A 13,400-nucleotide genomic window follows, 5' to 3' on the forward strand; every position below is an offset into this window, starting at 1 on the left:
CAAAAAGCAAACCAAAACTGGGGGTGGGGGGGCAGCTGGGGAGAAACAACAAAAATCCTCTGCATGAAAGTCCATAACAGCTTTATTTATAAATTAGAAACAACTTAATATCTTTCAACTGGTGAATGGTTAAATAAATTCTCATACACAATGCAATGCAATCCTACTCAGCAATAAAAAGGGAGGCCATTGATACATGCAACTACCTAGATGGGTAATGCTTAGTGAAAAAAGCCAGTCTCAAAATGTTGCATTTTGTATTATTCCATGTATATAACATTCTCAAAATGGCAATTCTAGAGGTGGATAACAGATTAGTGATTGCCCCAGGACAGGGGAGAAGTGAGTGGATGTGAATTACAAAAGTGTTACATTAAAGAGTTCGTTGGTGATGATGGAACAGTTTTGTGTCAGCGTTGAGATGGTAGTGACACATAAAATTGCACAGGGCTACACACACACACACACACACACACACACACACAAATGAGTGCATGGAAAAATTGGTGAGAGCTGAGTAAGGCCTGTAGGCTAGTTAAAAGTACTTTGCCGATGTCAATTACCTGGCTTTGATATTATAAGATAATAAGATTTCACCATTAGGGGAAACTGCGTTCGAGGAACTCTAGGTACTATTGGAGCAACTTTTGTGAATTTAGTTATTTCAAAATAACAATGTAAAAAAAGCTGTGATCTTTCTTTAGCAGTTGCTACTGTGTATTACTTTGGATTCCAAGGCTTGTTTAACAAATTTTGGTGTGTTTTGGTTTGTTTTTGCATAAATAGCAGTGTTTTCCTTTCTTCTGGCTGTTCTAGTGATGACGTGTCCACTGAACAGCAGTTTGGTTCGTTCATGTTGGTGTGTGATTTTTTTAGCTATTGCTGTCACTACCTCAAAAGTAAATTGTTTTCAAATTTGATATTTGTAATCTCAAATTTACTGATGGGGTAATTGGTTGAGCTACTGCTCAGCTCTTAGGACGGTGTGCTTGGTATAACATAGTGTGAAGTAAAAATAATCTCTTATTTTGAACATTCTATTTATTCCAAGGACATCATTTAAATCATAGTGCTCGACAATTTTTTTAAAATAATATAATAATCTAGGAAAGATCACATTTTTACTTCTGGCACTTGCATAAAATCTCTTTGCCTAACATTGGTGTTTATGATAACTTTGCATGAATTCCATGCACCAACCACAGTAAAGGACAATCACCCCTCCACTCTCTGTCCTCTATATGAGAACAGGGTATTATTAGCCCCTGACAATTTACATTCTTTTCCTCTGCAATCCTTCATTGTTCAAATTTATATGCTTAATCTGTATAAGTGAAAGCACACTGTACAAACTGGTGTTATATTAGAAATGTTTTGAAATCTTTCCATGTGCCTTAGGCCTGTCTGTATTATAAATACTTTGTTTTTAAGAACAAAGTCCAGGGCGATAGAAATTTATTGTTCACGAACTAGATGCTATTTTGTTTACAATAACTCCATTATCAATAGTATTGATCCTATTTTATGGATAAGGCCACTGAGTCTCAGATAGATTAATAAACATGCCCAATAATAGTTTGAGAGCAGCTTGCTTATGGATTCCAAACCCAAAGCCTGGCGTGGTTGCTTGTCAATGTATTTATAAATTACTTTGTTTTGGGAATTTGGGCTTAAAGGCCAGTGGCAAAGATCCAAGAATATATGGAATGGATAAATCTTTAAACACATACAAGCATACTTAAACGAGGCAATTCCCTTTGTGTATACGTTTGATGCTTCTGTTTAAAGATTCTTATTTTCTGAATACCAGTAAAACGCCCTAGCCCTTGTTCATTTCAGGTCTTAGAAGCAAGGGGCGGGGACTCAGTACGGTTTCCCGCCTTTCTGGTCTTGCAGTTTTCACAAAGGTCCGCACAATCGCTACATAAGGGGCTGCAGTTTGCTAGCGATAGACTCAGTCGGCGTGCTTAGCTTTTCTCTGTTATGTCTGGTCGGGGCAAGGGCGGGAAAGGCCTTGGAAAAGGGGGCGCTAAGCGTCACCGCAAGGTTCTGCGTGATAACATCCAGGGCATCACCAAGCCCGCCATTCGCCGTCTGGCCCGGCGTGGCGGTGTGAAGCGCATTTCCGGCCTCATCTACGAGGAGACCCGCGGGGTGCTGAAGGTGTTCCTGGAAAACGTAATACGGGACGCTGTCACCTACACTGAGCACGCCAAGCGCAAGACTGTTACCGCCATGGACGTGGTCTATGCGCTCAAGCGCCAGGGACGCACTCTCTATGGTTTCGGCGGCTAAGATTGACCTTTGTAAGGTTTATTCTGTTTTCTACAGCAAAGGTAAAGGCCCTTTTCAGGGCCACCTACCTTTTCTATGAAAGAGCTCACACTTACCATTTCGTGGTCTGTAGGGTAGTTTGGTACAGATGGGAGAAGTGAAGCACTAAAATGGTGCTTAGAGATAGTTTGGTCTTCAGTCCCTAAGGTGTTTTCACAATGCTGGAGGTGTTACTATCGCTGTTCCTGATGTATAGATTAACTGAGGACCAACAGGTGGCTAGTGGCTAAACGTGGCCACGCAGCTGGTAAGTAAAGGGTCATGGGTTCTTTGAGTAGAAATAAATATTTGGGGTGTCTACAGACACTAGACTACAGCTCTTACATGGCTTATATACTAAATTAAATGATGAAAATGTGACAAGACAAAGGAGTTTGGGCTAGGATAGTTAATGGTAGAAAAGGAAATAGGAAGATAAAGGCTAGTTTAACAATGCAGAGTTCTCTCTGTTTTAAGCTTCCTATCTGGTGATAATGCTATTTTCTTCCTGGTACAGGAAGGGAATCTTCCATATGGGAGTTTGATTTCCTGTTTTCAGAAGGAAAATAGGTCAGAGTGCTCTTTTGCACCTGCTGTTTTTCAAGTGCCTTTAGCTCAAAATAACTCAAGCCAAAGTGGCATATTTTAGGGTGGCATATTCTGCCACCCTTCACCTCCAAGCACACTACCAGGCAACTTTCCCAGAGGTCACAGAGCAGAAAGGGTCACAGACCAAACTAAAATGCTTAGAAATTTTAATCAATTTAAACCATGTTGCAAAAAGCATGGGGAAATAGATGGACAGCACAGCATACTTAGGATAAGACAAACAAGTGGAAGGTCCTCGCTAGATGAATCCGTTATTTACACAATGTTCATATAATCTCCTTTGCTCTCTGCCACATCAGCCTTCCTTCCTGATGATGGGCCTCTGAGGACCAGAGTTAAGTTGAACAAGAGGACTGAGCAGGTGGAAGGTAGCTGGGCCAATCACACATAGTTGCTCTATTAAACAGATCTAGGGGTATATTTGGTTGGTCTATAGTTGTCACTCACCAATGGGTTTTATCTGCATCCTATGGGCAGAGGTCAAGTGGGTGGCTGACTAAAGATATCAAGTATGAGATGCCTCATAGATGCTGAGAATTTTATGTGCCTCGTGAATGTGTGGTGCCCATTTGGTCCTTCAATCCCATCCTCTCTGTGTTCAGCACACGTTTATCTCTAGTCTCTGAGTCTAACGTATACTTAGATGTAACTTAACGTGTACTCAGTCCTTCGAAGAACTGAGCACTCTTCAATAACATAGTGAATCCCCCTTACACCTGCCTCCTCTCCCCTCACTCTTCCCTGCTCTTTCCTCAGCCAAATACCTGCTACTCCTTCTGGGCCCGGCTGTCATATTGAAACGGAGCAGGACAGTATGGTCTATGCCCCCATGTTCTCAGCCTGACTTTTGTCTGTGTAAAAGCTTTAGCCAAAGAATAAGTTTAATCAGAGAAGTGAGAAAATACAGAAACAAAGGAAAACTGTCAAAGAAGACCAAATAATAATAGTTTAGTCCTTAAGCATAGTCAAGGACCTTTAGTTCCTCCTCAAGGGCTATAGTTAATGTTCTGAGCCACATCCTGTGAGCTGCCTTGTAGGTACTGAAACCCCTGCCAGGTGGAAGAAGTTAACTACATGATGACCAGACTGCAGCCATGACATAAGATGCCACAAATCCGAGAAATGGCCTCAAAGAAATGGGAACAAACCGACCCTGGAAGTAAAGACTAACTGTACTTAATAATCAAGATGATGCTGGTCAGACCACCACATGACCAATTTCAAGATGACTGTGAGAGCTGACTGGACTGTTTCTGCATGTAGCGCCCTCCCTCAGCCTGGAAAAGCTCTTGCCCACTGATTGTCGGTGGACAGGCGTTTGCCCTCCCCCTCCCCCCACTCCAGTTGCTGGCATCCAAAATAAAGCAAACTTTCCTTTCCACCAACCTTGCCTCTTTATTGGCTTCTGAGCAGCGAGCAGCCAGACCCCACTTCCGGTTACAATATGACCTTCTTCCTCATATCCTCATCGTTTCCTTGCCTGCAAAGGGCTCTAAGAATGAAATTTCTGACCATAAGTGTTCCTACTTGAATATAGTCTATCTTTTATTATTTTTTCTAATTGTTTTTGTTTAACCTTCTGGTTCAACCAAGCTATAAATTACTGGAAGTTAGAACTAAGCTTTCTTCTTTCCTGGTGTCACTCATATATCAATGCATAGACTGAATATTCAAGGAGGATCCACTAACTTGGGGCAAAACACAATTACACCCTTATTGTGTAGCCTTTGAGCCCAGCGTTGGCAGAGGCAATCTGCCACGGGCTCTGAGGGTGTGCCAAGAATGCCGTTTATCAGAGTTGAGGAACCTTAAAGAATGGGATAGTGGCTGTCCCCAAAGAGCGGATTTGCTTAGTACACTCAAGTTCAATCCCCCAAGCTGTACCCTGGCTGTGATGCAAACCCACTGTGTGTGCAGTATCCATCTGGGCCCCTCCAGGTCGCCCCTGTGGGACCTGATGGACAAGGGGATCCAATGCAAAATTGCTGCTTGATGTGCTGTGCTGTAATAAAGCCTCTTGTCTCTGACCTAGGAGTGTTGTGTCTACTGCCAGCAGCCATGAAAGACTTACAGGTTATCTTATTATCTTGTAAGTAGGGTAAGATCCCAGACTCTTCACAAACTCTGACACAAAGTGAAGAAGAAGGAGAAGAAGGAGAAGGAGAAGGAGAGGAAGGGGAAGGGGAGGAAGAGGAAGGGGAAGGAGAAAGAAGGAGAAGGCAGCGAGGTGGAGAGGGAGAGGCGGGAGGAGGAGAAGGGGGCGGAGACAGAGAGGGTACAGTGCAGCATTTTATTCCAGGGAGCTCCTCAATAGCTGTCTGCCCCTCTTGGTGGCACTATCAGGCCTGGAATAAGTGTTAGGCTTGTCCAGCCTCAGAATCTCTCCTTCTTTCTTTATCTCTCTCTCTCTCTTTTTTCCTACACGGCATGATGAAATTTGCAACTCACTCAGATTTCTGCAGTGGGAGGGACTGATTGTAGATTGGGAATAATGCAGGCAGAGAGACCTGTCAGGCCACTATAGGGATTAGAAAGCTGTATAGGAGAAACAAAACTTTCCTCTACCCTTTTAGGGTCTCTAGCTGGGCTTGAGAATTAAGTTGACATAAGACAGGTTAACATGAGAAAAGCACACAAATTTTATTTAATCTTTTTACATGTACATGGGAGTCTTCACGGGAAAATGAAGACCCAAAAAGCAGTTAAGCCTAAATGCTTATATACTAGGTTGAACAAAGAGTAGTAACTGTGAAATAGCAATTAAAATATATGGGGAGACTAAAGGAAGATAAGGATTATTTTAACAAGGTCTGTTTGTATAGATTCTCTCATCCTGGACTCCCCATTTCTGATGATAAGAATGTTCATTTCCTCCTGGTATAGGGATGGCACGTTTCACATGGGATAATTATCTGCTTTCGGGAAGAAAAGGGGAGATCACAGCCCCATTCTTTCATTAGCTGTTTTTCAAGCGCCTTAGCTCAAAATAATCCTTATGCCAAAGTGGCATATTTTGGGGCGGCATATTCTGCTCCATTTCAGCTGATATTCAATTTCCGGGGTGCCAAGATGTCTCACCATTTACGGCACACTCTGGAAGAGACGGCTCAAGGAGGATCTATGAACTGATAATGGAGAACAAGGGTTTGTTAATTGAGTGGAACCACAGAACAGAGGAATAGGACCCAAAGAAGCAAACTGAGAAGGATCATGGAGAACAATAGGATCTGGGTTAGGAAGAAAGGTACCACAAAACACTGTGAGAAGATTGTGAAGGCAGGAGTAATAAACAGGGTCAGATGTGCATGGTTTTGGCCATTCGAAGGTCACTGGTAACTATGCCAAGGATATATTTAGTGAGTGATTTGTGAAGACGTCATATAATCAGGAAAAGACATGAGGATAGTGACTCCAGATTACCCAAGGCTTGGAGATTTGATAAATGGAAAGGATCTAGTAATTGACAGAGGTATGGATTAAACTCAGAGACACTGACACATATTTATATGTAGATGGGAAAGAGCCAGCAGAAAGAGGAATAAAACTTTAAGCTGGGATATCACTATGATTAGATCAGGATGACCAACTAATCTATTGTGCAAATAAGTTATTGATAGTGGAAGTGGGCTCCATTAATAACTATCTTAAGATAACAGGGACAGAATGAAACTGTCCCTGGGTGTGTGTTCACCCACACACCAGGGTGTGTTTTCACTGACACAAACACAAAGCTTCTGGGAGTGAAAGATTTAGAACACAGGTGGCAGGATGAGCATGAGAAGGCCTGAAGAGCACCTCTTCCGCCTGGTGGGAAAATGGAGAGGTAAGGATGCAGTCAGAGGTGGGATGGCCATAAGAAAGGTCACATTATCAACGTTTTGGAAACAAAGCATTAAGAGTGATGACCTCTTAGTCATGTTAAGAGTTCCAACGCGTCCTCAGGAGTCCACTAGATAAGACAAAATTTTACAATGTCTCTTCCACCCGATTTGAGTTCACTACCTATGGCTCCATCTATCCAGAGCTATCTGCGACGTTTTCTGTAGAAAGAAGGCTGCTTAAAGGCCTCAGGTGCCCTCTTCAGGACACTAAGTCCTGGTCACTGGGACATTCTGGACAAGTTAATTTAAATGTTGTGGGGGGTAAAATGAACTCAAACATGTTGAAATTCGAAAACTGATGCTATGTCAAATGCAATTCACTTCTGTTGAGTAAAAACTCCAGCAGTTCCACTGCACGATTTTGTTTTGGGCATGTCTGAGAGCCGCCATCTTGAGATGATATCTAACTCGGAAAAAAAACCAAAACAACGCGACAGCCGGAGTCTACAAAGAGAAACCGACTGCCTTAATTAAAATCGGCACCCAGTATTAATATAAAACATTAAATATTACCTTTGTTTCTCCTTTGTGCTAGTTAGCAGCCCTTCATGTGACCAAGTGGGTGGCCCTGAGAAGGGCCTTTTGTGAGTAAACAAGAGCTTCACAGCCGAAGACCGCAATGAAACTTAGCCGCCGAAGCCGTAGAGAGTGCGTCCCTGGCGTTTGAGCGCGTAAACCACGTCCATGGCGGTGACAGTCTTGCGCTTGGCGTGCTCGGTGTAGGTGACAGCATCGCGGATTACATTCTCCAAGAACACCTTCAGCACCCCGCGGGTCTCCTCATAGATAAGGCCAGAAATGCGCTTCACACCACCACGCCGGGCGAGACGGCGGATAGCAGGTTTGGTGATGCCCTGGATGTTGTCACGGAGAACTTTACGATGACGCTTGGCGCCCCCCTTCCCCAGGCCCTTTCCACCTTTGCCTCGACCAGACATGACTAACAGCGACTTCTAATCTCTCACAGCGCTTAACCCTGGGCTGCAGCCTCTTATATATCAGTTTTACGGACCTATTAGGAAACTGAAACGGCGGGGGCGGGAACGAGACCTCTGCCCCCGACTCTTCCCTTCCTCACTGGCCGTCTGCTATTGCCTAGCAGGGAAGGGGGCGGGGAAATGCGACTCAGTATCTGTTTCCTGTTTCCTGGTTGGGGTCCAGAGTCGCTGGTTTTGTGGACTCTAGTCGTGTGCCTGTGGGTTTTCTCAATTAATATTGTACAAGTCTCCTCACCACTTTTATTATTTAACAAAAGGAGGCAGTACCGCCACATTTGTCTGCAAAAGGGAGAGAAAGCAGAATAAAATTAATTTGAAAACATGAAGATGCTTTAAAAAATGTAAGTATTCTTAAAAACTCTAGTAATGCTTATTAAGTTTGGCTGATCCTGAACATTTCCGTTTGGCGCAGCGTTTACATAACCATCGTTTTTCAGCATTCCTGGTAAAGAGGGATGTCTAGTAAGGGGAGCCAACATTAATTGAATTTCCACTCTTTTCTCCCCGATTTATAAAGCATTATTTACATTGTGAGGATGAAGAATCCCAGGATTGAAGACCTAATCCTGTTCTAATAAATGGTATTGTGGGGGGTAGAACTGAGGTCTTCTGATTCTGTGGTCTTATGTCCTTGCCACCTACCACCGAGCTATGTCATTAAAGCATTGAAGATACATCAGGATGAATAAGTTTGCAAATTAACAGAATATTTTAAAAATAACAAAAGAGTGAAATACTGTCCAAGTAAAAAGGGTAACTGAAGTTCTACACACAGATAAGTATTGGTTAATAGACAAATGCCAACATTACTCACAGTCCACAAATTCACATTGAGTGCCTTCTATGTAACTACAGAGGTGATTTAAAAAAAAAAAAAAAAGCCTTCTCTGCTGGTGCTTACCATATAAGCGGTCAGAGGATTATTAACTTCCTTGAGTCACAAACTTTTTGAGATTTAGTTCAGGTGCAGTTACCTGTGGATTTAGACATGGTGATCTCCCCTGCTCTCCTTTTTGAGAAAGTCACTGAACAAGAATCATTGATTCATTGCATTTATTCATTCAACAATTTAGGGTCTACTATACGCCAAGAGTGGTGTACAAATACCAGATTTACAAAGACAATCACACATTCTTTTAAAGAACTTAAACTCTAGCTGAAGAAAGAGAAAAGTAAACTCGGGGTGAGGGGCCATGTAATCAGCCCACCATCCTCCTAGATTCATCCTGGTAGTGATGGTTGGAGCAGTCAGATCCCAGCAACATTAGCATCACCTGGGAGCTTGTTAGACATACAGAATTTCAGGACCAGTCCCAAATCTACTGAACTGATACGACATTTTTAAGATCCTCAAGTGAGTGGTTTGCTCATTCAAGTTTGAGAAGAATTGTTTTAGAGCTGTGCTTTCCTATATTTGTATTAGCTACTAGCCACATATGCCCATTTAAATTAATTAAAATTAAATAAAATTAAAAATTAATTTCTTCAGTCACTCTACCTTTAAGTAAGTGCTCAATAACCACAGGCAAGTGTAGTTGTTGTCTGTTCTACAGTGCAGATACGGAACATTTCCATCATTGCAATAGGTTGCATTGGGCTGTATTGTGATAGAGAACTTCTTCTGGAGAACTTGTAGCCCAGACTGGGAAAGAGAGTGTGGTAGGTACCTGAGAATGAGGCTTGCTGCAGGAAATGAGGATTGGAGTATTTCTGAGGTATAATAGAAATTAGTCACCTTCTGCGTGTACCAGATATTACAGATACACAGAGGGACATGTAAAAATGAAAGTGGAAGTTTGAGAGTAGTAGTGTCCTTTTTAGGAAATAAAATGAATAATATTGATGTATAGTTGTGCTTGAAGGGGAGTTTCAAGTGGTAGAGTGTCCTCAGGTGAGACCATCTGATAGGAAATTAAAATAGATGTGATTTCTCATCACCCTTCTGAACACATTACATTGTAAAACAATGCTCTATTTGCTCTATAGCCCTTATTTTTAATTTGGCCTTTTTGATATTTAGTCAACATAGTCACTCTTCTCCTTAAATGTTTGAAATTTACTGAATTTTGGAACACTTAAGTACAGCCCCTGTGGATTGCCCTGGTGAGCCCTACCTATCTCTTTCACAGTCATTTACTATGGTGAGTGGGGGCTTGACACCAAAATTGAGAACATGAAGTTGTGAGACATCCATCACTTGTTTAACTTTAGTTTTTCTTATTTATTTTTTACATCTATAAAGTAAAAATAGTTCAAATCTTAGTCTAGCAGAAAGTCAATGGTTTTAGAATATATACAGATTTAGGATTCAAAAGAAATACAGATAACTTTTTTGTGGGCTACCAAGTAATAGGTGAAACGTTTCAACTTTATAGTCCCATGGGGTGATCCAGCTTTCAAGAACCTTGTCCATGCTACAGTTAGAGCATAAATACCTGGATCTCAAGAGATAACAGTACCTACACACAGTATAGCTCCAACCTCCTATACACATCTAGGGCAGAACTTTTCAGGTGAAATCAAGTCTCAATTATTGCCCTCCAGGAATGGCAGAGATTACCTATAAACAATTAAGCAGATGACCCTGAGCCCCAATGCCTTCTCACTTATTTGGGACCTAAATAGCCATGGGAACCGGTAACAGTTGCACAAGAAAGAAATGGTGGCATCTGCTGTAGAAAGAACTTTTCACCTATCTTAAATTGAGTACATACAACTTAGGGAACAATTCCAACAAGTATTCAACAACTGATATCATGACTACAATGATCATCAAAATAGTAAAGGTTTAAAAATCTGAATTTTAATTTTATCTTTAGGTCTAGATAGTATTAGGCTCTGGGCTGAAAAGGAAAAGGGCGTTATATAATGTTTGTTACTATTGCTATTGACAGTGATGATACTGAGGATGACAAGTAGCCCCATCCTCCAGACAAATGTAAAATGCCTTCCCTGGGAAAATTGGAATGTTCTAGATCCAATCCTATAAGCTTCCCTCTTTATACACTGTATTTGTAATTGGTATATAACATGGTCTCAAGTCCCAGAGACTTAGTTACAGACAGTGCCAGCCAATAATGACTATTTAAAAACAAGCCAAGTCATTTTTATGGAATTAGTTCAGTGCAAAGAGATGACATCTTTTAAGTTGATTATCCTGTCTTGGAGTTATATGAAAAAATTCTCAAGTCACTATTGAATGTAGGCCAGAATAAATAGATTTTAGGAAGTAGGGGTATTTATTTAAAAAAAAACACAACACCAAAATAGTTTTATTGTTTATTTATTTTGACAAACATGAGGTTTAATTTCAGTATCTGATTATTTGGTGGATATTAATTTTGTGCTTAATTATCCAATATTTATCGAATTCCATTAGCTCTCTGTGTTACAAAGAGATGGAGTAGGAAATCAGTCATGTTTGCTATGACATATTTATGCAACTCCTTAGTGGACACATTCAGCCAATTAATTTAGGTCATGATAGCCTAGTTCATATTTTGTTAGTAAAAATCCCAGGGAAACTTATGAAGATTCAGTAAGTGAGTTTAATGAGAATTTTTTTTTACTTTCTAGTCCTCTGTGTCCCTATTTGCAATGTTGAAAAAAGATAAATCAAATTTGTATTTTAAGTATCATTTTGAAATATAGGAAATATGTACATAATTCTGTGCTAAATAATGGAGGAAGAAAATCTTATGGACGGAATATCATTAGGCAATATACAATTTTAACCCACTTGATCTTACAGAGTTCTTGAGCTCAGAGCTGGTAAAATGATGTAGAACTGCCAATCTGTTGCTTCATGATTCACTTTTCTTCTTTGTAGATGGTGTGATTGATCTCTAATGCCCATTCTAGGTCAGAAAAATCTATTATACTAATTTTTAGAGCAGGTTGGTGACTCTATTTGGAGCTGTTTGTCTAGAAAATAAATGGAGCAGCCTCACACCCCATCCTTCCAAAAATGTTTAAATCACCGAAACACTGGGAGCAAACCCAGTTTACACACTGGTCACTCAAATACTTTTTTAAAAAATCTATCCTTTTAAAAATACTTATCCATCTTGTACGTAGAATTTTCTACCCCAGTGCCAATTCCCAGTGCTTAGAGCAAACAAGTTGCAGGAGAGCTGTGCTATTGCTCCCGCGAAAAAACCGATTTTCCTTGTATATTTGAGTAAAAATGAGGTTATTTATATAAGGTTGAAAAGAAAACAATGTGTATGACAATGCCCTGGAAGAAAGATTTGCAAAGGAAGCAGAGAGAACTAGTAATTTTAAGGAAAATCTGAAAGTTGTCTCAATTTGACCGAAGTTTCCAAGGGAGTTGGGGGAATCAGGAAAGTTTCAGGGGGCCGGCTTTGAAACTAGGTATAGCAAATAAGGCAGGAATGAAGCCTGAAGAGTCTCGGATCAGTTTCCCCCAAATCCCTAATTATTTCGTGCCCAGACTTCTTATATTTTTCTTCTTTTTTAAGGGGCAAAAAACACAGCCATTCGGCAGAGCCGAGGAGCCCTTCGTAGCAGCGCGGCGCACGGAAAAGGCAACCAATCATCACGCAGCGACTCTCTATATAAACCCCCAGCCGGCGGTTCCCGGGACACGCCGTTCTGACAGTTTAAGCTTACTTTTTGTCTTTCCTGGCTAAACAGAAAAATGTCGGAGACTGCTCCAGTTGTTCCTGCTGTTCCCGCACCTACAGAGAAAACACCTGTTAAGAAGAAGACGAAGAAAACGGGCGCAGCTGCTGGAAAACGCAAGGCGTCCGGGCCCCCGGTGTCCGAGCTCATCACCAAGGCTGTCGCCGCCTCCAAGGAGCGCAGCGGCGTGTCCTTGGCCGCGCTGAAGAAAGCGCTGGCGGTCGCTGGTTATGACGTGGAGAAGAACAACAGCCGCATCAAGCTGGGTCTTAAGAACTTGGTGAGCAAGGGCACCCTGGTGCAGACCAAGGGCACTGGCGCTTCAGGTTCTTTCAAGTTCAACAAAAAGGCGGCCACCGGGGAAACCAAGCCCAAGGCTAAGAAGGCAGGCGCGGCCAAGCCCAAGAAGGCTGCTGGGGCAGCTAAGAAGCCCAAGAAGGCCACGGGCGCGGCTACCCCCAAGAAGGCCGCTAAGAAGACCCCTAAGAAAACCAAGAAACCGGGGGTGGCTGCTGGGGCCAAGAAGGTGGCCAAGAGCCCGAAAAAGGCGAAGGCAGCCAAGCCGAAGAAGGCGGCTAAGAGTCCGGCCAAGGCCAAGGCCCCCAAAGCCAAGGCAGCCAAGCCTAAAGCTACCAAACCCAAGGCTACAAAGGCGAAGAAGGCGGCCTCCAAGAAGAAGTAAATCGGTAGCGGGACGTCCTACTTTGCAAATCTCAAAGGCTCTTTTCAGAGCCACCCACTAATTTCAGATAAAAGAGCTTAGCCGGATATGTTTCCGTAGGTAACCAACAAGCCTTGTAATAAGGTAAAATTCTTTTTTAAACTTAAGCAATTTTTTTAAACTTGCCGCCCTAACGTGATTGGCTATGCGTCAGGGTGCGCGCGCACCGCCACGTACAAAGCTCTCCGAATGTTGTGATCACAGTCCTCTAATGAGAGTTTAGTGGCTCTCAAA

The 13,400-nt window shown here is 42.1% G+C and overlaps 3 protein-coding genes across 3 annotated transcripts; 2 read left to right on the forward strand and 1 right to left on the reverse strand.

Moving 5' to 3' along the window:
• Positions 1-1,966: 1,966 nt before the first annotated feature.
• On the forward strand, positions 1,967-2,951 carry LOC307193322 (histone H4). Its single transcript, XM_079935147.1, has one exon. It carries the CDS (start codon positions 1,984-1,986, stop codon positions 2,293-2,295), a length of 312 nt encoding a protein of 103 aa, XP_079791273.1. The 5' UTR covers positions 1,967-1,983; the 3' UTR covers positions 2,296-2,951.
• A 4,433-nt stretch (positions 2,952-7,384) lies between these two features.
• LOC307192134 (histone H4) lies at positions 7,385-7,876 on the reverse strand. The gene has a single exon (XM_079932737.1). It carries the CDS (start codon positions 7,739-7,741, stop codon positions 7,430-7,432), a length of 312 nt encoding a protein of 103 aa, XP_079788863.1. The 5' UTR covers positions 7,742-7,876; the 3' UTR covers positions 7,385-7,429.
• A 134-nt stretch (positions 7,877-8,010) lies between these two features.
• LOC307192129 (histone H1.3-like) lies at positions 8,011-13,239 on the forward strand. The gene is made up of 2 exons (XM_079932732.1): positions 8,011-8,142; positions 12,283-13,239. Exon 2 carries the CDS (start codon positions 12,462-12,464, stop codon positions 13,125-13,127), a length of 666 nt encoding a protein of 221 aa, XP_079788858.1. The 5' UTR covers positions 8,011-8,142; positions 12,283-12,461; the 3' UTR covers positions 13,128-13,239.
• Positions 13,240-13,400: the final 161 nt, after the last annotated feature.

The sequence above is a fragment of the Stenella coeruleoalba genome, assembly GCF_951394435.1.
Source record: "Stenella coeruleoalba genome assembly, chromosome: 10".
NCBI lineage: Eukaryota > Metazoa > Chordata > Mammalia > Artiodactyla > Delphinidae > Stenella > Stenella coeruleoalba.